The sequence below is a fragment of the Nannospalax galili genome, unplaced genomic scaffold (assembly GCF_000622305.1).
Source record: "Nannospalax galili isolate Female #2095 unplaced genomic scaffold, S.galili_v1.0 scaffold406, whole genome shotgun sequence".
Classification (NCBI taxonomy): Eukaryota; Metazoa; Chordata; class Mammalia; order Rodentia; family Spalacidae; genus Nannospalax; species Nannospalax galili.
In genome coordinates this window covers 3382319-3405915 of record NW_008357033.1, presented here as the reverse complement: position 1 = coordinate 3405915, position 23597 = coordinate 3382319, and the positions used below count along the sequence as shown (strand labels likewise).

At 44.6% G+C, this 23597-nt stretch overlaps 1 protein-coding gene across 4 annotated transcripts in view; it reads left to right on the top strand.

Annotated features, from left to right (window-relative positions):
• Nucleotides 1–23597, top strand: part of Srgap3 (SLIT-ROBO Rho GTPase activating protein 3) — a 266271-nt gene that overhangs the window by 218596 nt on the left and 24078 nt on the right. For 3 of the 4 annotated variants that reach the window (XM_008854812.3, XM_008854814.3, XM_029557069.1), the window contains 6 exons: nt 3063–3093; nt 4167–4227; nt 6591–6668; nt 17491–17625; nt 20749–20854; nt 21057–21284. In XM_008854812.3, coding sequence (XP_008853034.1) covers nt 3063–3093; nt 4167–4227; nt 6591–6668; nt 17491–17625; nt 20749–20854; nt 21057–21284 — 639 coding nt within the window. The remainder of the gene's footprint in view (nt 1–3062; nt 3094–4166; nt 4228–6590; nt 6669–17490; nt 17626–20748; nt 20855–21056; nt 21285–23597) is intronic. The other variant, XM_008854813.3, reaches the window with a different exon arrangement.

The following is a 23597-nucleotide window of genomic DNA, read 5'->3' as shown; positions in this document are numbered from 1 at the left end:
TCAAGCATGCATGGGGGTGATGCAGGTTATCATCCTGTGGCAAAGGAATGCCTCTGCTTATGGACTGGGTTCTTAGGCAGAAGAGCAGGAGAAAGAGAAAGTGGGAGAGGAAGACTCAGGTTAAAATTGCCCCTGGGCAAGGACAGCAGGGGATGCCTTAAGATGCCTCTCAGGATTGAGCATGTGCGGGCTCAAAATGAAGGGTCCCTCAGGATCTATGTGGCCCATGGGGAGCCACCCATGGCAGATGAGGTGCCTCAAAGAGTGCTCTTTCTTTGATGCCCTTCTCTCTCCTCCTATACTTCCTTCCCATTCATCCTTGCTCCTGGCTGAACCACTTTTCCAGGCTGCAAAAGAGCTGGCTGATCATTTCCTAGCCTCACAGAGCTTAGCACAGAGGGCAGGGTAGCACAAGGCAAGTCCTATAGGAACATATTCTTAGCATTCAGAGCAAGAAGAGCTATGACCTGGGGCCCAGGAAGGTGCTTGGAAGAATGGGGAGGAATAAAGAGCGGCAAGACAGAAGGATTCCCTGGAGGAAAACTAGAAGGAAGGAGAGCAGAGACACAGACTCCTCCTATAAATTGCCCTGGTCTTTGGAAATGGGAGATCAATCAGTCAAGATATTTAAAGGAACTCTATTGGATAATATTTGAAAATTGAGTCTTTAGTGGAATTGGATATCCTTTTAGTGTGACTCTAAAGTAATTTGACTGCTCACCTGATCAACAGTTTAGAGCTTATTCAACCACACAGTGTTTCTTTGTCCCTTCAGGTGTTTACTTTGGGAAGTCAGCTTCCTATTCTAAATACTTCACCATTTCCACAACTGTGTTTTGGCTAATCTTCTTTAAAGCCTTTAGCACTGGGCCCAAAACTTCCTGTTAGAATGGATACTGGTGGATCCATCAGAATAAAAAGCTCAAGGGAGTTGGAATGATGGCTTGGTAGTTAGAGTGCTTGTCATGCATTCATGAGAGCCTGAGTTCAGTCCCCAGAACTCATGTTAAAAAGCCGAACATGGTGGCCCAGACTTGTAATCTTGGCATTGGGGAACTAAACAGATTCCAGGGGCTCCTTTACCAGCTGGCCTGGCCTAATTGAAGAGCTCAAAAAACAAGGTGGATGGTGCCTGGGGGAATGACAGCTGAGGTTGATCTCTGGCCTCCGCATACAGCACACACACATGCACCCACATGAATACCTCCCTCTACTAACAAACAAAAGCTCCATTTGAAGCTTAGCTTTGTGACACCACTGAAGGTACAAAATAGCAAGAGGAGATCTGCTACCGTGGCACTGGTCAACTGGCTTGGAGGAAAATCTCCGGAGAGGTACAATCCAGCATTGTTGGAGTGTCAGACATGTTAGAAGAATAATAGTCACTGACTAGGAAAAAAAAAATACTTGTCAAATACAACAGCATTTCTTTATACTGACCCTGTACTTAGCTACAGTCATTTAAGTTGAACAACTTCAGCAGTGTACCTACTATGAGCAAGTTCATCCAAGTTACATACAGCACAAGTTTGCACTGATGTCCAGAGAATATAAAGGCAGTATGATTATTCACCCCTTCAGTTATTTAGAGTGGAATTTAAGTTTCTATTAGAATTCTCATGCTGGCTGAACTAACAGTAAACTAAAAATCCTCAGTTTTAAAAAACCCAGTCTATGAAAAAATTTTCAAATAGTCCCAGTTGCCATGATTATGATGGTTTAGCAAGATAAAGGGAGCATTTCCCTTCCTAACTCTTATAGATAAGAGTTAGATTTAAAAATAAATTTCCTGGACTCTTCCTGAACCAACCCCTTATAAAGCAATCCTTAATTTTTTTTTCTCCTCTCAAATTGAGGGGGATCCCATTTTTATTATGAGTCCATTTTGAAGCCCAGAAGGTCCATCTCTGGGCTTAGTGAAGTGTCTATATCTTGCTTCTATAAGATGAGAATAATCCTACCCATGGGTTTACAATGAGGATGAAATGAACTAATGCACCAGCCTTTCTAGAACATGCCTAGCACATAGTAAGCACCATGTAACCTGGTCTGTTATTAATTTTAGGACATTGCTCTCAAAACCTCTTTGCACTAGGCTGTTGCTGCATTCCAGGATTTGGGTGGGCTTTGCTGTCATCGTAGCAAGCAGATGGTCTCCATTGTTGCGATGTCAGGACTGGACAGATGGTGCCCCAGGAAGGCATACATTCTTTGGTCATGTTGGCCCCCCCTCCCTGAGCTTGGATGAGACTCAGCTCCCACCCAGAGCCTGAGCCACTGCCCACATGACCAGAAAGAGCAGACAGTCTCCTTCAACAGGTCTTTTTTAGTGGCTTTTAGTCAGAGCAGAGGCTCCAGTCCACCCCCTCAAGGTCATAAAGGTGTTCTGACTCATTTTGACCCTTCCCAGGTTCTGTGTCCCAAGGGGAAGGGGGAGTGTCTCAGTGCCAGGGTAAGAGTGAGGAGATGAGGAGAAGGTGAGTAGATCCAAGTTTCTACCCAGAAAAAGTTAGTCAGGGTGTTGAGTATGTTTGGAGTCTGGAATTAACTGGGACCTGCTGGATCCCATGTAAGGAGATGCTGTGACATAGAATGTTTGATTCAGAGCAGAGATTCCTGACCTGAATTCTAGGGGTCAGCTTATGTAGGCATGAAGAGTCCCTTCTGCAGGCAGATGGTCTTACAGGGTCTTCAATGGTCTCTTACTCTCCCTCATTTGAGAAGAAACTAGCCATGGATCTGGGAATGAGGTTGGTACATACAGTTCCTACTTGTTGACAAGGAATGAAAGGGGACCCTCTTTTACTGATATCTGGGAGAGGCAAGGCAGCCAATTGGAAGGCTGGCTGGGGACAGCTCCAGAAGTTCTAGGAGGCCCTGAGACCAGGGTACGGCCCTCCCCGTGGACAGGCTATTCAGAAAATCCCCCAGGACCTTTGCTGGCTGCCATTGCATTTTGGCATTCACGGACTCTGAAGGATCTGCTTACTCTAACTTATCTTATTCCTGCATAATCTTTTCTTTTTCTCCTGCTCTGCTGCCTGTTTATTTTTTGTTATCAGAGGAAGAAGAAATGCTCGAACCAGGAACCAGGTATTTACTAGAAAGGCCACAAGCCCATTCAAATAGTAGATCCAATGACTTCTAGGACAGGGCTGTCTTTCCCTGTTGCCAATGGGTACATCTCCCTTTCTCTCCCCAGCTGCAGTTGAGCAAGGGCATCATTCTCAGGTGGGGGGGTATGATAGAGCCAAGAGCTCACCAAATCCTTGTTGTCTTCTCAAGAGCATAATGTATACACCTCACTGTTTCCTAGCCTTCTGGGGAGGCTAGTAATTTAATGTGGCCTTTTATAAGAAGTTTAAAAAACAAGTTTTGTGTTCATTAAGTGACCTCAAGTAATAAAGAGGTCACCTAGTCCTGGAACTCAAAATGAAATTTCACCTTGTCCAGCCACTGGGAATTATAGACCAATCTAGAAAGATGTAATTGAATATCCTTTCATATCTCAGGTAGAGGTACTTAAATTGCATCCTATTCAGCCTTTTGAACTAAGATTAGCAACTAGATGACCAATGGCAGATATTAGAAGTTTCTAGAACTTCTCCACATGCCATGCACCTGGATATTTAGGTTGAGACATCATGAAGACCACCAAACCTCTCTTCTTAGAGGTCCACAGGGCCTATGGGGGCCAGCCCTGTTTTGTCCACAGTGTGTCTTCGGTTCTGACATGCAGCACTGTAGTAATGGGGTGAGGCAGTGATCCCGCCTCTTTGTACCCAAGCGCTAGGAGATGTTGACTTGGGGTAAAGTGGAGTGGGGAGACAGGTCATCCTTCAAGGTCAGGCTCCAGCCCCATCCCCACAGTGGCTCCCCTCTCTCCTGCCCCCAACCTGCCTGTCAAGGTGAACCCAGCTTTCTTGCCAGCTGGGTAAGAAGAGAGAGCATTTCTTTGAATTTAACCTAGCTATGCCTTTTTCTGCACTTAACTGGAGGCTCTGTTGTAACTATTTCTGGAGACTAGGATTAGCAGTTCCTTGCTTGTTTTCCTACTAATCTCGTGGTACTAATCTTCTGGCTTGACTTGATAATCATGTTTTTAATGTCTTTTGCCTGTTGTGGGTGTCAGGCCTGATAAAACTCACAGTTTTTTCTTTCTTAAGGATTCAGGACAAGCTATACCACTCGTAGTGGAGAGCTGCATCAGATACATCAATTTATATGGTAAGTTCAGTCTGGGCTCAGTATTTTGAGTGTGCTGGGGAACAGGTGCTGGACTGTTTTCATAGGAAATGAGATTCCTGTTCATCTTGGAAGACTTCCTGTCCCTGGTCTGCTTCTGAGGGAGGGAAAATGCTGCTGGGAGCAACTGTTTGTTATTCCAAGTGCTGTCTTTGGGGCCTGCATGTCTGTGTCTGGGTGGGAGGTCTAGAAGGTAGTATGATGGGCCCAGACGTGGAAGGTAGTATCATGGGTCCAGGACCTGGGGTCACTGGGGAACAGCTATAGCATGCACAGGACTATTCCAGTTCTGTCCTCTCAGAGTCAATCATTCCTACCCAGAGTTTTCCCACCCAGAGTCAATCAATCAAACTCATAGGCTGGTAGCTCTACAAGGGAATAATGTTAAGAATTTGCTAACCGTGGTGTCACCAGAAGGCACTTTGGATTTAACTTACTCGTTCACCGCAAAACATTTGTTGAGTGCATTGGCTCCATTTTGGCTAGTGGGAATACAGGTGTGATCGAGGCATGCACCATGCCTGCCCTGTGGGCTTAACATTCTCAGTTAGGCAAGGACAAGGGAATCATCAAGCAGAAGGATCACTGAAGACCCCATGCAGGGGCTCAGCTCCATAGTATAAAATGGTACAGCCCTTACACACAACCTTCGTGATCCTCCCATAGATGTTAAGCCACCTCTAAATGATGGGAAAATCCATGTAGGGGCTATGTAATTAGTTGTTATACTGAACATTATTTAGGGACAAGCAAAGAAAAATCTATGTTTAGTAAAGATGCAACTTTTTCTTAAATATTTTCAGTCTGCCATTAGTTGTGTGCACAGATGGGGAGCCCATGAATACAATAGTTGATTATAATATAATTCACATAGTGGCACTACTGGTGAATTAATAAAAAGGAGGGTGGATAGTGACTTTGGGGGTTAGGCTGCTTGATTCCAATCGGAAAAGGGCATTGGGAAAGTCGCCATGCATTTTGAGTGGGGAGAATGAGGAATGGCAGGTGGAAGGGATGGCAGGTGGAAGTGGGGGTAATGAGGCAGAGGCATGGGAGCAGACACTTGGGTGGCAGAAACTCAGTATTGATTAGCTAAACAGATGAACAAAGCCATGTGCATGGTAGTGCATGCCTGTCATCTCAACCCTACAGAGGTTGAGGCAGGAGGATCACCAAGAGTTCAGTGCTGGCCTATGCTACATAGTAAGTTCAAGGCCAGCATGGGCTACATGGTGTCATAATCTAAATATTCAGGCACATACCTTGTTTAACAGTAAGCATAACACCTGATGTCAATTTCTGCCATCTAGTGGTTAACCTCAGTCAAAAAAAAAGGGCTTAAACAACAAAAGAGTTGAACAATGTTTATTGAGCACGTAGCATGTCTGAGCACAATGTCCACTAAACCATGACTCTTAAGTGTATACAGTAAATTATAGCATGAAGAACTGTTATGCCCAGAACACCTGAGACAGGGAAAGGTGCCCAGCCACCTGTAGTAATTTCCATTTGAGCCAAGGTAGGACCCTTGATTCCTCCACCTGTATAGGTTGGTGTTGATCATGGCTGCTTCGTCAGAGTCTTTATTTTTCTTTATCAGAGTCTCTGCTTTGTCATAGTTTTGCAAGCATGTAAAACAAAAAAGAAAGAAATGTGTGAGTATTCTTTAATAATTGAGTCTCCCACATCAAATTTTTTTTTTTTTTTTTAAAAAAAAAAAATGTTCCTTTTGAATTTTTTTTTTTTTTTTTTTTTTTCTTGTGCAGGTACCCTGGAACTTGTGAAAGGGTTTTATTCTGTAGTCCAGGCTGGCTTGAAATCTACATAATCCTCCTGCCTCAGCCTCGGCCTTACAAATAAGCCATTCTGCCCAGCTATATTATTATTATTATTATTATTATTATTATTATTATTATTTGCCTGAGACTGAACCCAGGACCTTGTGTACACAAGGAAAATGCTCTAACACTTAACTACATCTCTAATTTCCCAACTTCTTGCTTCCTAGACCAGTTTGTACTATGGAATCTAACTTGTCTTAAAGGATCAAGTCATCCAAGTGTCAGGGAAAGAATAGTGTTGATATAAATGTCAGTGGCCTTTTTCTTTAGGCCTAGGCTCGAGTTCACAGACCATGAGTTTGTGTGTGTCTGGATATTTTGGCCATCTGTAGTTTAAGACCAGTTTTGGGTTTCTGCTAGGAGATCTTCGTCGGGAATTACTCTATTATAAAGGATGGAAGGAGAAAGAAATAACCCATGGGGGAGCATCACCCATATTTCCAGTGGCCTAATGAGCTCAAGGTCTCATGTCATTTGTTGCTTTTGCTGTGGTTTCATTTTTAGGACTCCAGCAGCAGGGAATCTTCAGAGTTCCAGGGTCTCAGGTTGAAGTCAATGACATCAAGAATTCCTTTGAGAGAGGTAAGTACAGACTGACCATCTCAAGGCAGGAGAAGCCTAAGGTTAGCATGCGTCTCAGAGCCAGCCATGTGCAGGTACCCTGGGCCTGTGCTGGTTTGTGAGAGATGCAAGTTCATACTCTTCCTGTCTTTATATTTTATGACATGATCTTGGTAGTCTGAAATCAGCCATTGCCAAAATATTTACATCACAGAAATTGACAGACCCCAAGATTTTTTTTTAAACAATTCTCTTCTAAACAGCCAACTCCTCAACCTTTAACTACTATTAGGAGCTGAGCCCTAACACCAAATTCCAAATCCAAAACTTTTTAAGCATTGACATAACACACAAGTGCAACGTTCCATACCTGACTTCATGATACACGCCACAGTCAAGATGTAGCTGCACTAACAATATCATAGCAAATCATCTCAGGCTGTGTGTGAAACTCAGATTTTATGTAGATATTTGATCTCATCTTCAAGACATCAAAGCTATGAAATTCAAAATCTCTGGTCTCATGCCAGAATAGTTTTATTATTTGATTTTGTTTTTTTGTTTTCTTTTGAAATAGTGTCTCAGTGTGTAACTCAGGCTAAACTTAAACACTTGGAAAGACTCCTGTCTCTGTTCCGCATCCACTGAAATTATAGATGTGAGCTACCATCCCTCACATTTTGTGTGTGTATACATGTTCATGTATGTACACATATATGTAAAGGTATGTGGGGGGGTCAGTCTTCAGTGTCATTCCACAGGTATTGCCCACCTTGTTTGCTTTTGAGACAGATTCTCTTTCTCTCTGGCCTGAAGCTAACCAAGTAGGCTAGGCTGGCTCAAGGTCTGTAAGCCCCAGGGATCTGTATATTTCTGCCTTACCAGTACTGAGGTTATAAGTGACTACCATCATCCTGACTGGTTTTTTGTTGCTATTGTTTTGGTTTTTGTTTGGATTTTTTATGGGTTCTGGAGATTGAATTCAGGTCCTTATGCATGGCAAGTGTTTGATTGATGACTGACTGAGCCGTCTCCCCAGCTCACATTTTGTTTTGAGTATTTTGTTTTGCTTTGTTTTGTTTTGTTTTGTTTTAAAATAGGGTCTCATGTAGCCTAGGATAACTTAAAACTCACTGCATACTTGAGACTGACTTGAACTCCTGAGCTTTAGCCTCTCAAGTGCTGGGTACAAGCATGAATCACCATGCTGGGGTTCAAACCTTATGAATAAAGAATGCTCATCCCTAAATACAACTGCTTACCATAACTCTCTTCAATGGACTTTTTGGAGGTTTCTGGAAAGGGGAACCTGTAAAGAACTTGGGCATGTTTGTCTGTGTACAGGATTTTAAGCATCTTACATACAGCAGTTTTAGGAAGATTGGAGAATGAAGAGTGGCATCTCGAACTACCCAGTTCTTCATTTTCCAAGATATTGTTTCTAGCAAACTAAACAATGGGAAGAAGAGACCACACATTCCCCTATCTCCCACCAAGTTCCCACTTTGATTAGCCAAGGATATAAATGCTTGTTAGAACTGAAATGGCTAGGACAGGGCACATGTGATTGATTGAGTGAGGCTTCCCTTGGCCTCAGAGTCCCTGATGAGTGACAGTGTCCGTGCAAACAAAGGACTCAATGGGCCGGGAGAAACTCAGTCTTTCTCAGATGTCTGCCTTCTCCTAAACAGTGCTTAGCTCCCTGCCACAGTGAAACTGGAAACTAGGCCTTTCCATTAAAGAAAAAGCATTCAGACATCCTGCTCCCTGGTTCTGGAACCAAGCCTAACACTGGTAAGTCCGTATTCTCAGCCTAGGGGCAAAAGAAGAGTTAAGTAGCACGTAGCCAAACAGCCGTCTACTTCCATCTGTACTGTTGGAAGGCCCCTGGTGTATTCCTCCTCAGTCTGACTTACTGCCTTATTCTCTGACTGGTTCCTATGCTGAATTTCATCTGGAGACCCTATTCCCAAGGCTGTGTCCTAACAACATATCTCATCCTAGTGGCCAGTGAGTAAGAAAAACACTTTTTTCTTACCTTTTTCTATAGCTCAGACTGGCTAGGAACTCACTATACAGCCTAAGTAGACCTGGAACTCTTGGAAATCCTCCACCTTCAGCCTCCCCAGTGCTAGGATTACAGGATGAGATACCAGGTCTGGCTTCTTAAACGTGAGCCTCTTTGACCTTGGAAGTGTGTGGTTTAGCTCTGTTGGCTGAGCTCTGAGCCGGCCCCTCCTAGAGTTCTACCCATCCAGTCCCCACCCCCATTTATTATCTTGCTTTTGGAGGAGTGAATTCTCTGCCTCCCAGTCCTCTCAGTTCCATCCTAGCGTGTGTCTGGCTCAAGAGTGGAGGAAGATGCTGCGGCCTAGGTGCAAATCCTCTGTACTCTAGTCACTCTGGGGTGAACTCAGGTGTTGAGAGCAGGCCTGGCTAACTGTGGTGCCCAGCGGCCTCCAAGGATTTAGGGAGAAGCTCTGGCATCTACTTGAGGAACTCGGGTGCTTAACACCAGAGGGCCCATGAGTGTCCTTGCTTTTGGCAAATCTCAGACATTTATTCACTCAGCTAGCACACAGTGAGTCCCTCACCATAGGAGATCATGGACTAAGACCTAGAAATTCAGTCTGAAAGGCAAAGTTAATAAGAAGATGGCACAACTAAGCCAGGGATAGAGTGGGTACTGGCTAGCATGGGAGCCTCTTGCCTGCAGGATGGAGAGAAGAGGAAGAGTAGAGCCAAGCAAGCCTTCCCAGGGAGGAAGTACCTAGATTGAGGCTTGAAGTAGGGCCAGGGAAGCCAGGGCAAGAAAAGGCAGCAAGGGAAGAGCATCTGCAAAGGCTATAAAGCCAGTTGCATCAAGCCTCTCCTGATGTCAATAGAAGGAACAGGCTAGAATCTTCTCAGTCCCTTGACTCCACAGCACCGTTGTTCTCCATCTTTGTTGGAAATGGATAGAATACTGCTGGAACCATGGCTGTTCCATCCTCCCAGGCTCATCCCATCACACACCATTCCTTGTCCCCCCAGTTTGACTCTCTTGGGTGACCTCTCTACATAGTACCCACACCCTGGCAGATACCTTGCCCTGATAGTTTCCTGCTTTCTCTTCTTCTGTTAGTGACCTTGTTTTAACAGGCAGCTCTGCCCTTTCCCCAGCTCTCAGCTAAGCTCAGCACTTCCTGTCACTGGCTTGGGTGCCTTGCAGGGGTCCCATGTTAATTGAAAATAATCCTCTGCTCTTGTCCATCTGGCCAGGAATCTCCTGACCCATATCATAGACACAATTTTTTTTCTTTGTTTTCTTTCCCCATGTGTGTGATTGGCCCTCTTTTCCCTCTCCTCCACCTGAGCCATAGTGGAGAGTGTATTCCAAAAGAATAGTGCCTGCCGTGCCTCTGTTAGAGAACTGGCTCTCAGCTTCTCCGGGCTGGCCAGAGCCCGCTCCTCCCTGCTCCTCTTATTAGTGATCTTCCCTCTTCCCGAGCAGTCTCTCAACATCAAGCTAGTGGCTAAGCGGTCCAAGCCCAGCCCAGCTCAGTGTTTTCCTTCTTGCCCAGTCTTTACATCTTATATGGACAAACTTTCTGTACTTTGTCCCCAAAGCAATCCATCTTTTTCCTTTCTTCATTTTTCAAATGTAAATCCTCTCTGCTAATCTCTGCAAGGTGCCTACCCTTGACCATTTAGTAGAAGAGACTCATCTAGTTCTTTTTCTCTCTCCGAGGTAAACATTCCTTTTCCATTTGGATATGTGGCTGTTGAAAGAAGCCTGGTTCTCTGCTCCTTAAGCCTCTGAGAAATTATTTCTGCTGGAAATAAGCTTTTGGCTCATTCCTGAACCATTTGCTTTGCCTTCTGACACCAGTCAACCAGGGTTCTAATTGGTGCTTTGTTACTGTTGCTGTCAGTATGTCTTAAACTCACCACTCATTTTGAGATCTTGTCATCTTCTGGCAAAACCAAGCAGAAAACATCCTTTAAAAAGTCTCACAGGCCCATCTTCAAGTGTCCTGTGTCTCCACCACCTCTCTGTTGGGCTGCCTCATATGCAAGGCAGGAGAGCTACCCAGCCTTCTCCATATGACAAAGGGAATCATGGGAAGGAGAGGACTACCCCTTTGGTCCTGCCAAATCAAGACAGGATTTAGATCGAGGACTGAATTATACCACGTAAGGTTTGACACATTCTAGACGTAGACAGGACCCTTCTCAGATCTGTTTCCTGCCCGGGGAAGAGGGATGTAGCAGTTGGGAGGGGCTGCCATGTCAAGGTACCCCAGTAGCCCTGTTGCCATGGACAGCTGCCCTGGTGAATGACCACCTCTGAGTGAGCATCCAACAGCAGTGTCCACTCAGACTGTGCCTGGGGAAAGCACAGCCTTTTTGCCGTTTGGCAGTTTGGCAGTACCTAAAGGAGCTGGTTAGGAGTGGGCTGCAGTCAGGGCTGCTGGGTAAAATCCTCCTTCAGGATTTCAGCAATGTGGACATGGCTTTCCATCGGGCCTGTCTAGAATGTTGGCTCTCATTCTCCTTCTAGATGAAACCATCATCCACATGAACCTGTCCTGCTAACCATCAGCTCTGTGTTTCCATTTGTTCCTGAGCCAAAATGGACTGGTCTTACAGAAGGCCAGAGACCTGACTAATGGGAGGGAAAGTGTCCTGGGAGGCAGGCAAGAACTGATTGTGGTGTGTGTTTATGTGTGTGATATGTGTGAATACATATATGGGTATATATAAAGTCAACATGTTAATTATGTACTTATTTTTTAGTGTGTTCTCTCTTCCTTCCCCCCTCCTTGGTGAGGACATCTGAAAAGTTAACCTAGGGAAGGTCAGTGTACAGGTTTCCATGTGTAGCTATTCAGGCTGGGCACTTGCTTAGCCAAGAGAACAGGTAGTAGCTGAACTCTGGCTCATGCTCTGAAAACTGCAGCGCTTACAGGAAGGAAGGACTGGCTCTGATTTGCACTAAAGTACACTGGGACTAAAACAGACTGCCAATGACACACACCCACTTCCTATGGAAGCAGAGTGAAGACATCCAAGCTGAGTTCCCAGCTCTGTGCATTGCTTGCCAGACATACACAGGTGCTCTGGCTGTTTGTGAAAACATCCCCCAGCACCTTCAGGAAGGCGTTAGATTACACTCTGCTTCCTTTCACCTCCCCCAGGGAAATCTCTAGCAATAGACCAGTTTAGCAGCCCCCAATTAGACTGCAGTGAGCTACTCCCAGAAACACCATATTTCTCGATGCATTTGACAAAAAGTTAAAAGATTGGTAACATCTTATGGGCAGGACTAGGATAAGCAGCTTCTCAAGATGATGTTGCTGGCAGGAGTACAAAATGGTGTGGCTCGCTGGGCGTGGTGGTGCACGCCTTTAATCCCAGCACTGGGGAGGCAGAGGCAGGCGGATCTCTGTGAGTTCAAGGCCAGCCTGGTCTACATAGTGAGTTCCAGGACAGCTGGGGCTATAAGAAGACCCTGTCTCAAAAAGACTGAAAAAAAAAATGGTGTGGCTCCAATGGAGAGGATGCTGGCCACGGGTGAGAAAAAAACACCTGTGCCTACCCAGTGACCAATGGTCCCATTTCCAGGAGCTGACCTGAGACCTCCCCCCACAAACAGAAATACATGCATGCAGGGCATTTGTTGAGGCAATGTTTTGGTTTGGTGCCATAGCAAAAAAATCAAAAGAAGTCAAATATGGGGCTGGCAGGATGGCTCAGCAGGTAAAGTCGCTTGCCACCAAGCCTGAGGACCTGAGTTCAATCCCATATGGTGGAAGGAGAGGAAAGACTCCTGAAAATTTTTCCTCTGACCTCCACACATGCCTCATTACACACACGTGCTCACACACAAATAAATAAATAAGTAAATAAATAAATAAATGTAATACAGTTTTTTTAAGAGTCAAATGTGGATCCATCTGAGGTCAGCTGAATGAAATGTGGTCTCCCTGTATAACAGGGGTCTTTGCAGCCATTAAAAAGAAAAAGGAAGTTGGGAATGGTGATCCCAGCACTCTGGAGACAGAGGCAGGCAGATTTCTGTGAGTTCAAGGCCAGCCTGGCCTACCAAGTCATACAGCCAGGGCTACCTAGTGAGGAGAGAGAGAGAGAGAGAGAGAGAGAGAGAGAGAGAGAAAGAAAGAAAGACTGAGACTTCTGTGAAATAATACACAGGGATTTCCAGGATTTGTTAATGAAAGAGCCAGTAAAGATAATGTGTAAAGAAGTCAGTTACATTTTGTATAAGAAATAAGAGCCAGGGCTGGAGAGATGGCTCAGCAGTTAAGAACACTGACTGTGCTTGCAGAAGACCCAGGTTTGAATCCCAGCACCCACATGGCAGCTAACAACTGTCTGTAACTCCAGTTCCAGGGGATCCAGCAGCCTCTTCTGTCCTCCTTGGGCATTGCACGACACAGGTGCACTTACCTATTTGCAGGCGTACACATAAAATAAAAATAATAAATAAAACATTTAAAAAAAGAAATAAGAGTCAATAAAAGCCACTAACAGTTGTTCATTGGTATATTCAAGGATTTCTTTGAGAACCATCCTGGAAGATACCAAAATCCAGGAACACTCAAGGCCTTTACTAAAATGCAGTATCTTCATAGAGCCTGCACACATCCAGTCACACACTTTAAATCATCCATAGATGACTTCCAGTACCTAATGCAGTGTAAATGCCATGTAAGTACTTGTTATGTTGTACTGCATAGGGAAGAAGGACAAAAAGCCATATGGACTTAGTACAGACACAATTTTTTTCTTTTGTGTGATGTGTACATGTATGTGGTATGGGGTATATGTGTGATAATGTGTATACACATGATTGTGTGGGTGCAAATGCATGCATGTACATGTGGAGGCCAGAAGTCGACATCAGGTGCCTTCCTCAATTACTCTCCACCTTTGTTTTTGTTTTTTGGGTTTTTTGTTTGTTTGTTTTTGAGACAGTCTCTCACTGAATCTGGAGCTGTCCTATTGGCTAGACTGGCTGGCCTATGACCTCCAGAGAGCCTCTTATCTCTGCCTCCCCAGTGCTGGATTACAGGCACACGCTCCCACACCTGTCTTTTTACATGGGTGCCAAGGGCGGTACTCAGGTGTTCATGCTGTGCAACATATACTTTACCCACTGAGCCATCTCCCTGTCTCCAGGTACAACTTTTTTCTTTGACATATCTTCACCAGCTATTGAATCCCTGGATGTGGAACTTGTGACTATGGAGGACTGACTGTACATGTATTTCCTTCTCAGCTGTATAAGGAAACGTAGCAGACAGTCAGAGCTAATGAAAATGGTGAAATATAAGGTGTGAAGGGAGAAGGATAAGAGTAGTTCTCTCAGAGTGACTAAATCTGGTGTTGGGGACTGAGGAGATGGCTCAGTCAGTAAAGAGTTTGCTAGGCAAGCATGAGGACCTGAGTTCCAATCCCGGCACCCATGTAAAAGTCAGGCATGGCAGTACACATCTGTAACTCTAGTATGGGGGGGGGTGGTCATTGCTCACTAACCAGCCAGGCTAGCTGAATCAGTAAGTTCCAGGTTCAGTCAGAGACCCTGTCTCAAGAAAACCAAGGTGGAAAGCAATAGAGTAGCCACTGATGCTGACCTATGGCCTGCACACACCTGCTGCACAGGTACACACACACACACCCAAGCACCTGCATATTTCATACAATACACACGCCTGCATGTACATGTTTTGTTTTGACTTTTGGACTTTGTAAATGCTTTCTGTTTTCAAAACTGTACATTTAGAAAAGGACTTCTAAAAAACCCAGTCCCTATAACTGACACAAACAGAAATAAGCTGTGTATCACATTGATGATCATAGAGTAACTTTTGCACATGGACTCTGAGCATATGAGCTGTGTTGAATGACATCACAACTTATGCTATTTCTAAAGTTCTTGCTTTGGACTTCTCATTTGTAAGCAACTGTGCAGTCATCATTGTGATCCAGCTTCATAATTCTTTTATCATTCCACAAAGGACACCTGTGCCCATGTGTGGCCAATCGTATATCCCCCACACCATGGCCCCCAGCCCTAGGCACCTGCTAATCTATTTCCTGTCTTCTGGCCATGTCCCAAGTACCCAAAACAAATGTACCTGAAGTGAATCTTAGGTTTTACATAATAGGTTTGTTAACAGTGATAATACCACTCTTAAAACTCTGAGGTTATTTTGTGCATAGGATAAGGCAGATGACCATCAGAACCAAGATTGTCAATAGTAAGGAAGAATATGTACAGATTCTTCTCCATTTACAGAGGGGTTACTGATAAACGTGTCAGAAGTTGGACATTCGACATGCTGAAAATGTGTTGGTCGTCCTTAATCTTCCAAACATTGTAGCCACACCCACCTTAAATGCATTCAGAACTCTGACATTGACCTACAGCAGAATAAAACTATCTGCCACAAAATCTATTCTATAGTCAAATGTTGTCTCTCTTGTGTCATTTATTGAATACTGAAAATGAAATGTACTTTGGCACTGTCAAAAAATAAAAAGATCAGGGCTGGGGAAATGGCTCAGTCAAATGCTTGCCATAGAACAAGAACCCCATCCCCCCAAACCCACAGTAAAAGATGGGCTTAGTGGTACACACTTAAAAGCCCAGCAATGAGGAGGCAAAGACAGGCAGAGCCCTGGGGCTCACGGGCCAGCCAGTCTGGCCTACTTGGTGAGCTCCAAGCCAGGGAGAGACCCTGTCTAAAAAAATAATGTGAGTAGTGCCTGAGCAATCACAGCCAAGGTTGTCCTCTGGGCTCCACAGGCATGTACATACATGTGTGTACAGACACACGCATACAAAATAAAATAAAAAATAAGTTAAGTGCCCAGGGATGTTGGCTCATGCCTATAATCCCAGGATAAAGGAGTCTGAGCAGGAGCATCACAAAGCAAAGAAAATCTTGTAACATAATTTTGGAATGGGAAATATCAGTATGAGCTCATAAAATGTACATGTGTGTCCTGGCCCTATCTACTGAGGGCCTGGCAGCTCTACTAACACCCTAGTAGTAGTGGGCACATTTGCTTTGGAACACCATTCTCCAATGCACACACCCCACCTTGGAGAAATGTTGGATTCTGTACCAGGTCATAGAAAGTAAAAGGTGACCTGGGGATAGGATTTGTCTAGGAAATACAGATGTGCCCAATGGAGATCACATTAAAAGAACACAAGAAAGAACTCCCACTGGCCAAATTTGGGATGACTTAAGCATCCCCAAACATGGTGATTATAATGAATTAAAATTGACAAAAATTTCCAGGCGTGGTGGCACACACCTTTAATCCCAGTACTCAGGAGGCAGAGGCAGGTGGATCTTTGTGAGTTTGAGGCCAGCCTGCTCTACATAATGAGTTCCAGGCCAGCTGGGGCTACTGGGAGACCCTGTCTTGAAAAGACCAAAAAGAAAAAAAAAAAGACAAAAATTAATCTACAAAGCTGTTTGCAAATTAGGCAGTAGGGGGCACAAGAAAATTTTTTATTTTTAATTTTATGTGTGTGAGTATATTGCCTCCATATGTGTAAGTGTTATGCAATGCCTGTGGAGGTCAGGAGAAGGCTTCAGATTCCCCTGGAACTTGTTACAGATGACAGTTGTTAGCCACCATGTGGGTACTGGGAATCAAACTCAGGTCCTCTGTAAGAGCAGCCAGTGTTCTTAACCACTGAGCCATCTCTCCATCCCCAGAAAAACTCTTCTTTACAAAATCATGCCAGCTAGGAAATGCAGAAGAAATGACAGAATGAGAAAATAACCCATTTGCAGCGCCCAGTGTAACAAGGCAAGAGTCATCACTGGAGACTGACCCCATAGGGGTGGGACATGTCTAGCACAGGGACATGTAGCAAGTTTAAAGTATCAGGATTTTGAGTATCACTTCATAGATCCCATGTGTAAAAAAATTTGAGGCTACCACCTTAACCCAGTGCTCAAACAGTGTCACCAGCAGTGGGATACCTGGTGTTCTGTGCTTCTGTATTCTTGCCAGAAACATTCAACCTGAATCAGGGTGTGAGGAAAATGAGAGAAAGCCAGAGTATGAGGCAATTCTGTAAGACAATTGGCCTCTACTCCTCAGAAAGTCTATATTACATTATCACATACAAACTTAGTCACAAAAAGTGTTAGAGTCTAATTTGTACCTACAAGACTAAAGAAACAGCCACCAAATTTAGGCATGCTGGCATTCTCCTGTAATTCCAGCACTTGGTAATCAGCAGGAGTATTTTCACAAGGTCCAAATCATCCAGGACATATAGAGACTATGTCTCAAACCAAAGAAACAACCACCAACCACCAAATGAATTGTATAAACACTGATTGAGTTTGAAAAAGTTCCAGAACAGACATTATGAGACAGTTGGAGAAGTTAGAATGTAGGCTGTGCGAGGTGTTATTTTTGGAACAGTTGTTCATTCTTTTAGGTGAAATAATGTTATTGTGGTTATATGAGAGTATCTTGATTCTTAGGAGAAATGTGTTGAAGAATTTAGGTGTCATATGTTGTGATGCCTAAAATTCTCTCAAATGTTTGGGCCACAGTGGCTATAAATAGGGAAAGGGAAAACAGCAGCACCATTAAGCAAAGAGTGATGGACAGTCATTATTGCTTATCCTTTTTCTGAGGATTGGAACAGTTTCTCATAGGAACTTTCAACTTGCAGAGACTGAGGGTCATAGGTTCACAAATTTGTCCCATCTGCCTTCCTTCTCATTCAGACTGGCCAGGTCACTTCCTCTTCCATTCTCTGTCCACACCAACTCAAAACATTTTTCCTTTTCTTACACAGGTGAAGACCCCCTTGTGGATGACCAAAATGAAAGAGATATCAATTCGGTTGCTGGTGTTTTAAAACTGTATTTCCGAGGACTGGAAAACCCACTCTTTCCTAAGGAAAGGTTTCAAGATTTGATATCTACTATAAGTAAGTATTTTCCAGGTGGAATGACCCTTTCCTCCACAGATCTTTATAAAGTGGCAGTACTGGCTTTTTACCCTGCCAGACACAGAAGAAGGATGCTAGGAAAGAAGGGTGGCCCTGGCCCTCAGACAGCTTAAGGCTCAGCTGTAAAGATGACCCAGTGGGCTAATGGACATGGTGTACCCCACAGATCAGATACAGCAGGAGCTCCTAGGAGTATCAGTGAGAAGCTCAGGATAGCAGATCAGACCTGGGGAGCGATGTGAGCAAACCTTCCAGGAGGAGCAGACACAGGGAAGCCTGGAAGGGCTGGGGACACAGACCACTGGAATCAGCAGGACAGTGCATGGTGCAAGAGGCCGGGGCAGTTAGATGGAGCAAGAGGGGAAGACTTGAATGCCTTTGCAGGACTCTGCAGCTTTGTACCTTGGGTAGTAAGGAGCTATAGAAGGTTTAGGGATTGGCCAGCAACATGACATGCAAGAGAGATGGTGACAGTCAACTAGGGGATTCCTTATGCTGTTAGCCACAAAGACATCAAGGCACCTCAACTGTAAGACACTAAAACCCAAGGCCAACCCCAGGGGATATTTAAAACATAAACTCAGTATCAGAACTTTAATTTTTATAATATTCTTTTTAGTTTTATTGGATTTAGAGAACAGTTGGCCCCACCCAGTTCTGTTGGGGTGCTTCTCACAGCACCGGGAAGTCACCACGAGAGGCAGAACATGGGGCCTCATGCAGTTAGGCAAGTGCTCTACCACTAAGCTACGTCCCAGTCCTCTGTGTGAGATACTGTCAGTCAGGAAGTGTCTTGAGTGTGGCAAAAGAAAAAGGCTTGAGCTTTTGATTTTCTTCCTTTGCCCATCAATCTTGTGCGTACTTCCTTCCTGCTCATCTTCCCAGTTCTATGCCAAACCCTAAACTATGTCTTTAGAAATCCAAGGCCACAAAGGCCACACCCTCTCTGGGCCCCCTGTCACTTGCTTAACCAGGGTTGTAAATTTAAATCGTCATAATCCAGGTCCTGTGCAGAGCCCTGAGTGGACAGGGAGGCCAGTCCCAAACAGGTCATGATCTTGAGTCACATGTGAGAAGGTCTTTTCCATTTCCTCCAAGCTTGTGATTATATCAAGGAGAAACTCCTACACCTCAACATCCCTTCCAAACACACAGGACCAGGCTCAGCCTCAGGAGCTTTTGTAAACAAGATCTGCTTGTAATTTGGTGGCACTGACTTGCATTTATTGTGCAGTTGCTCCCCATCTGTGCTTTCAATGTCTGAAGTGCGCTTCACTGCAGTCTGGGGTTATTAAATGGGAAAATCTAGAAATAACTTTGAAGTTTTAAGTGACTTTTATCCAAGTGTACTGTTATAATTTTTCTCCTTCATTATTAATTGTTAGCATCTTCCTGGGACTATTTGATAAGTTAACCTTTATCACAGGTATGTACACATAGGGAAAACGGCCGGTGCAGAAGTGACTGACCCTCTCCCTGTTTTTAGACATCCACAGAATGTCTCAGAACACATCCCCACTGTTACCTGCTTTTATGTCACCTCCTAATTATGACAAGTGATCCTCCTTTTTCACATGAACAGGGTGACATAAAGTTCCCTTTTTAGGGGCTGGAGAGATGACTTGGTGCTTAAGAGTACTGGCTGGTCTTGTAGAGGATTGTGGTTCAGTTCCCAGCACTTATATGGTGGCTGATCATCATTCTTCACTCCGGTTCCAGGGGATCTGAAGCCTCTTCTGGCCTCCATGGACATTGCATGCATGTAGTACACATAAATGCATGCAGATAAAACACTCATCATAAATCAAATAAATAAAATATTTTCTTTTAAAAAATTCCCCTTTTAGATAAGTGTATTTAAGAACCATAATGTAGTAAACAGTCACAGAAGTGGTGCCAAGTCACTGGCAGGAGTCCCTGGATGGCCTGTAGAGGGCCATAGAATTGATTTGTGCACAAGAGGCTATAAGCTGGCTTTGGCAAGGCTTCCTCCAGCCAGGCCTTGACAGTGAGCTAGAGGGATTACCCTGTTGAAATTTAAACCTGGAAATGTCTAGTTGCATGCTCTACACATTCAGGCACATGGATACCAAATGCCAGGTCTGACTTGCACTGACTGTACAACCCTACATATTGCACTGTCAGGATGAAAGAACCTCAGCTTTGTCAATAACCCCTCGTTAAGAAGCATGGCTCCAGGCGGTCTTCAAAGAGCAGTGGCTTAGATGATGAGGCAGGCAAGAGTGTTGGTAGCCCATCTTGAAGGTCCTTGGCTGCTGAAGAAAAAGAGGAAAAGGCAGGCTTTAGGAGACTGGGGTTCTGTGAGGAAAATGTTACTGAAGGAAGACACTGACAGTGCGTGGCATGTCAGCCCTGCAGGTAGCACTCACTTCTTATAACCACTGCTTCCTAGCCCCATAGGTACTGTCCTGTCTTACCAGACTACATGCCAGTGCCTCTCTGTCTAGAGTTCACTTGAGCACAGGTCCCAGATGAGATCTCAGCCATGTGTTAAGCTTCTGGTTAATAGATCACTCAAGAGATTCCTGTGTATGCACCATTCATTTTCTGAGTGACTACAGTATGCCAGGCCTGTGCTACAGCTGGTACTTGTTACACTTTACTAAGCCATCGTTCCTGCCTGTACCATTAGGCCTTGAAGGTTGACAGTGACAGAAACGTGAGCTATTCAACTTCAGAAAACAGAATGTATGGGTTCCCTTACCTGTAAAGTTTAGATCCGCCTGTCTTGGACTTAACATGTCATCCCTCAGGTTTCTGTCCCACCTCTGTCTCTCAGGGAGAACCTTCCCTCCAGGCAGCACACAGTTGCTCCAGACTTCCTTCTTCTTAATTTCAAGGCACTTCTCTGTAGGTTTTTTTTCAGAAGTCCTAAGGACCAGCTAGCTCTGAGAGGTTCTGAGTAGGCCAAGCGCCCAATCTCTCATGTTCTGATTGGCCTGGACAAAATCTCACATGAATCCCTCAAGTGAGTGTAGAGCTTGACTGGTCCTCATGGCTGCTGGAGGAGGTGGGCCTGGGGACTTCTGTTGCCTTACTCTCTGAGGATGACAGGCACCCTGAAACCTCTGTGCATTACAGAACTGGAAAACCCAGCTGACAGGGTGCACCAGATCCAGCAGATCCTAGTCACCCTGCCCCGAGTGGTCATTGTGGTCATGAGATACCTCTTCGCGTTCCTCAACCAGTGAGTACCTGGCCCTGGGAGCCCTCTGTGATGGCCAAGGCCTCCTCTGGGAGGGGGCTGTCCTAAGACTCTTATAGGTGCTACTGTTTTAACTAAGAACTTGGAGCATTCCTGCATTTGAGTAGAGTCCCACAAAAGAAAGAAACCAAACGGAAGGATCTATCTCTTGGGTGACTGACTGGTGGGTACCTGCTTTCTCCAGCCTTTCCCAGTACAGTGATGAGAACATGATGGATCCCTACAACCTGGCCATCTGCTTTGGACCCACTCTCATGCACATCCCTGATGGACAGGACCCTGTATCCTGCCAGGCACACGTCAATGAGGTCATCAAAACCATCATTATCCACCATGAAGCCATCTTCCCCAGCCCTCGGGAACTAGAGGGACCTGTGTATGAAAAATGCATGGCTGGAGGGGAAGAGTACTGGTAAGGCCCTTCCTCTAGTGTTATTGTCATCTTTATCATTATCCAATAAGAACAGTTAGAAGCCTTCCAACTGTACTCCATATGTGTTTTCTCGTGTGAGCTTCACAGCAGTCTTACATGAGAGATAGGTGTGTCAAGACTGTGTTGCGTATACAGGATAGAGACACCTCCAAATAGCCTAAGTCAAGCATGCATTTGCTGATTTACTTAACTGAAAAGTCTGGTGCTATGTTCTCAGGTGTGGTTGAACCCAGGAGCTCAGCTGGTGTCAGAGGGTCTTGGTCCTGCAGTCTCCACCCCTTGCCTTTGTTTACTTCTGTGCTGGCTTCATTCTCAGACAGCCCCTCCCTTAGCGGCTGTAGGAAGGCAGCCGACAACTCCAGCTTTGCACCCATTGTCTGGGCAGCCTCAGTAGAAAAAGCTTCTTCTCACAAGTTCCAACACAGGCACAGGAGTAGTTCTTTCAGCACTGTATCTGAGGAGCTCTTATAAGGCTGTGGCTGGCCAGGTGAGTCACAGGCCCATCTCAGGAAGCAGGAGTGGATGTTCCCACGTGAACCTCAAGAACTGAGAGTCTGGCCACTGACCCTCCTACCTATGAGTTCTTTCTTCTAGACAAGCGAGCTTGGTCTCTTTGAATGCTCAACCCCAGCTCAACAGTCACTTGTTAGGTGCTCTGTGTACCTGATATGACTCTCTGCCTCCAGAGAAATATCTTTAGAACAGGGGCTGGCTGCTTTCTCCAAGCTAAGCCTGAAGTTGTGAAGATGGGAAAGAGTTTAAAAATATAATAGACACATGGCTATAAACAATGGTAATTGCCCTAATTCACTCTCTCTGGCTGTGATAAAACACTCTGATCAAAACCAACTTGAGGAGGTTTTGGCTTATATGTCCTGATCACAGACTGTCATTGAGGGAAACCAGGGAAGGAACTGCAGGACCCTGGAGGCAGAAGCTGAAGCACAGACCACAGAAGAATGCTGCTTACTGGCTTGTCCCCCTGGCTTGTTCAGCTAGCTTTATTATATAACCCAGGCCCACATGCCCAGGAATTGTACCATCCATGCCCACAATGAACTGGGCTCTCCTACATCAATTAAGAAAATCCTTCACAGACATGCCCATAGGCCAGTTTGGTGGAGGCCAGTTGAGATTCCTTCTTCCTAGGTGACTCTAGCTTACGTCAAGTTGATAAAATCTAACCAGAATAATGATATATTGAGTATTTCAGGAAAGTAGAATAAAGGAAGGTTTACATATTTAAAGGGGATGGGGGTGGAACTCAGTGGTAGAACATCTACTTAGTGTGTGTGAAGTCCTGAGTTTGACCCTCAACACCAAAATAAAATAACAACAAAAAAGATAAATGTTGAGACTGGAGTGATGGCTCAATAGTGAAGAATGTGTACTGTTCTTCCAGAAGACCCCTATTTTGGTTCCCAGCACCCATGTCAGGTGACTCACAACTGCCTGTAACTCCAGCTCCAGGGGATTCAACACCCTTTCTGGACTCCACGGGCACCTGCACTCACAAGTGCACATAACCTCCCTCCCCACATATACATGTATTTTAAAAGCAAAATGAATCTTGTTTTAAAAGATAAATGTTTAAGAGCAGTATTGTTTGCCCTAATTTAAACATTATACAATATGTATACGTGGAAACACCACATGGTACCCCCCAAATATGTATAATCTTTATGTTTTTATGCATTAACTAAAATTTTAATTAAAAAAGAAAATTCCATGGAGGAAAAAGCAGTGGAGAGAAAATTCAGCACATTGTGAGAGACTCAACAGAAGATTCATACCGTCTCTGTCCCCAGCTCAAGACATGACTCAGAGACACACTTATGCCTCATGCTCACTGCTTTCCACCAGCAGCCTGTAAGGGACTTTGGAGTTTGGTTTGGTTTGATTTTTCTGAGACAGGGGCTCACTATTTAGCCCAGGCTGATTTTGAACTTGTGATCCTCTTGCCTTATCCAAGTGCTGGGATTAAAGACATGATCCATCATGCCTAGTGGGAGTTTGAGTTTTGATTAAAGTATTCCTAGATGTTTGAATGGTCTTAGTTTTCTGGGTTCATTTGGGAAACTGCTTCAAAGAAGCCTCTTTGTCTCAGTGCACACATCTCTCCAAATACCCATATGGTGCCACAGTGGTGGCTGGTCACAGCTTTCTGTCTGTGTTTGAGATGTAAGGGATCAAGTCTGTCCAGGAGCATCACACATCTAGAAAGTCCCATTTCTACCAAAGAGAAGCTAGTCACACATGTTTGCCACTAATACCACTCCTATTTCCTTCCTT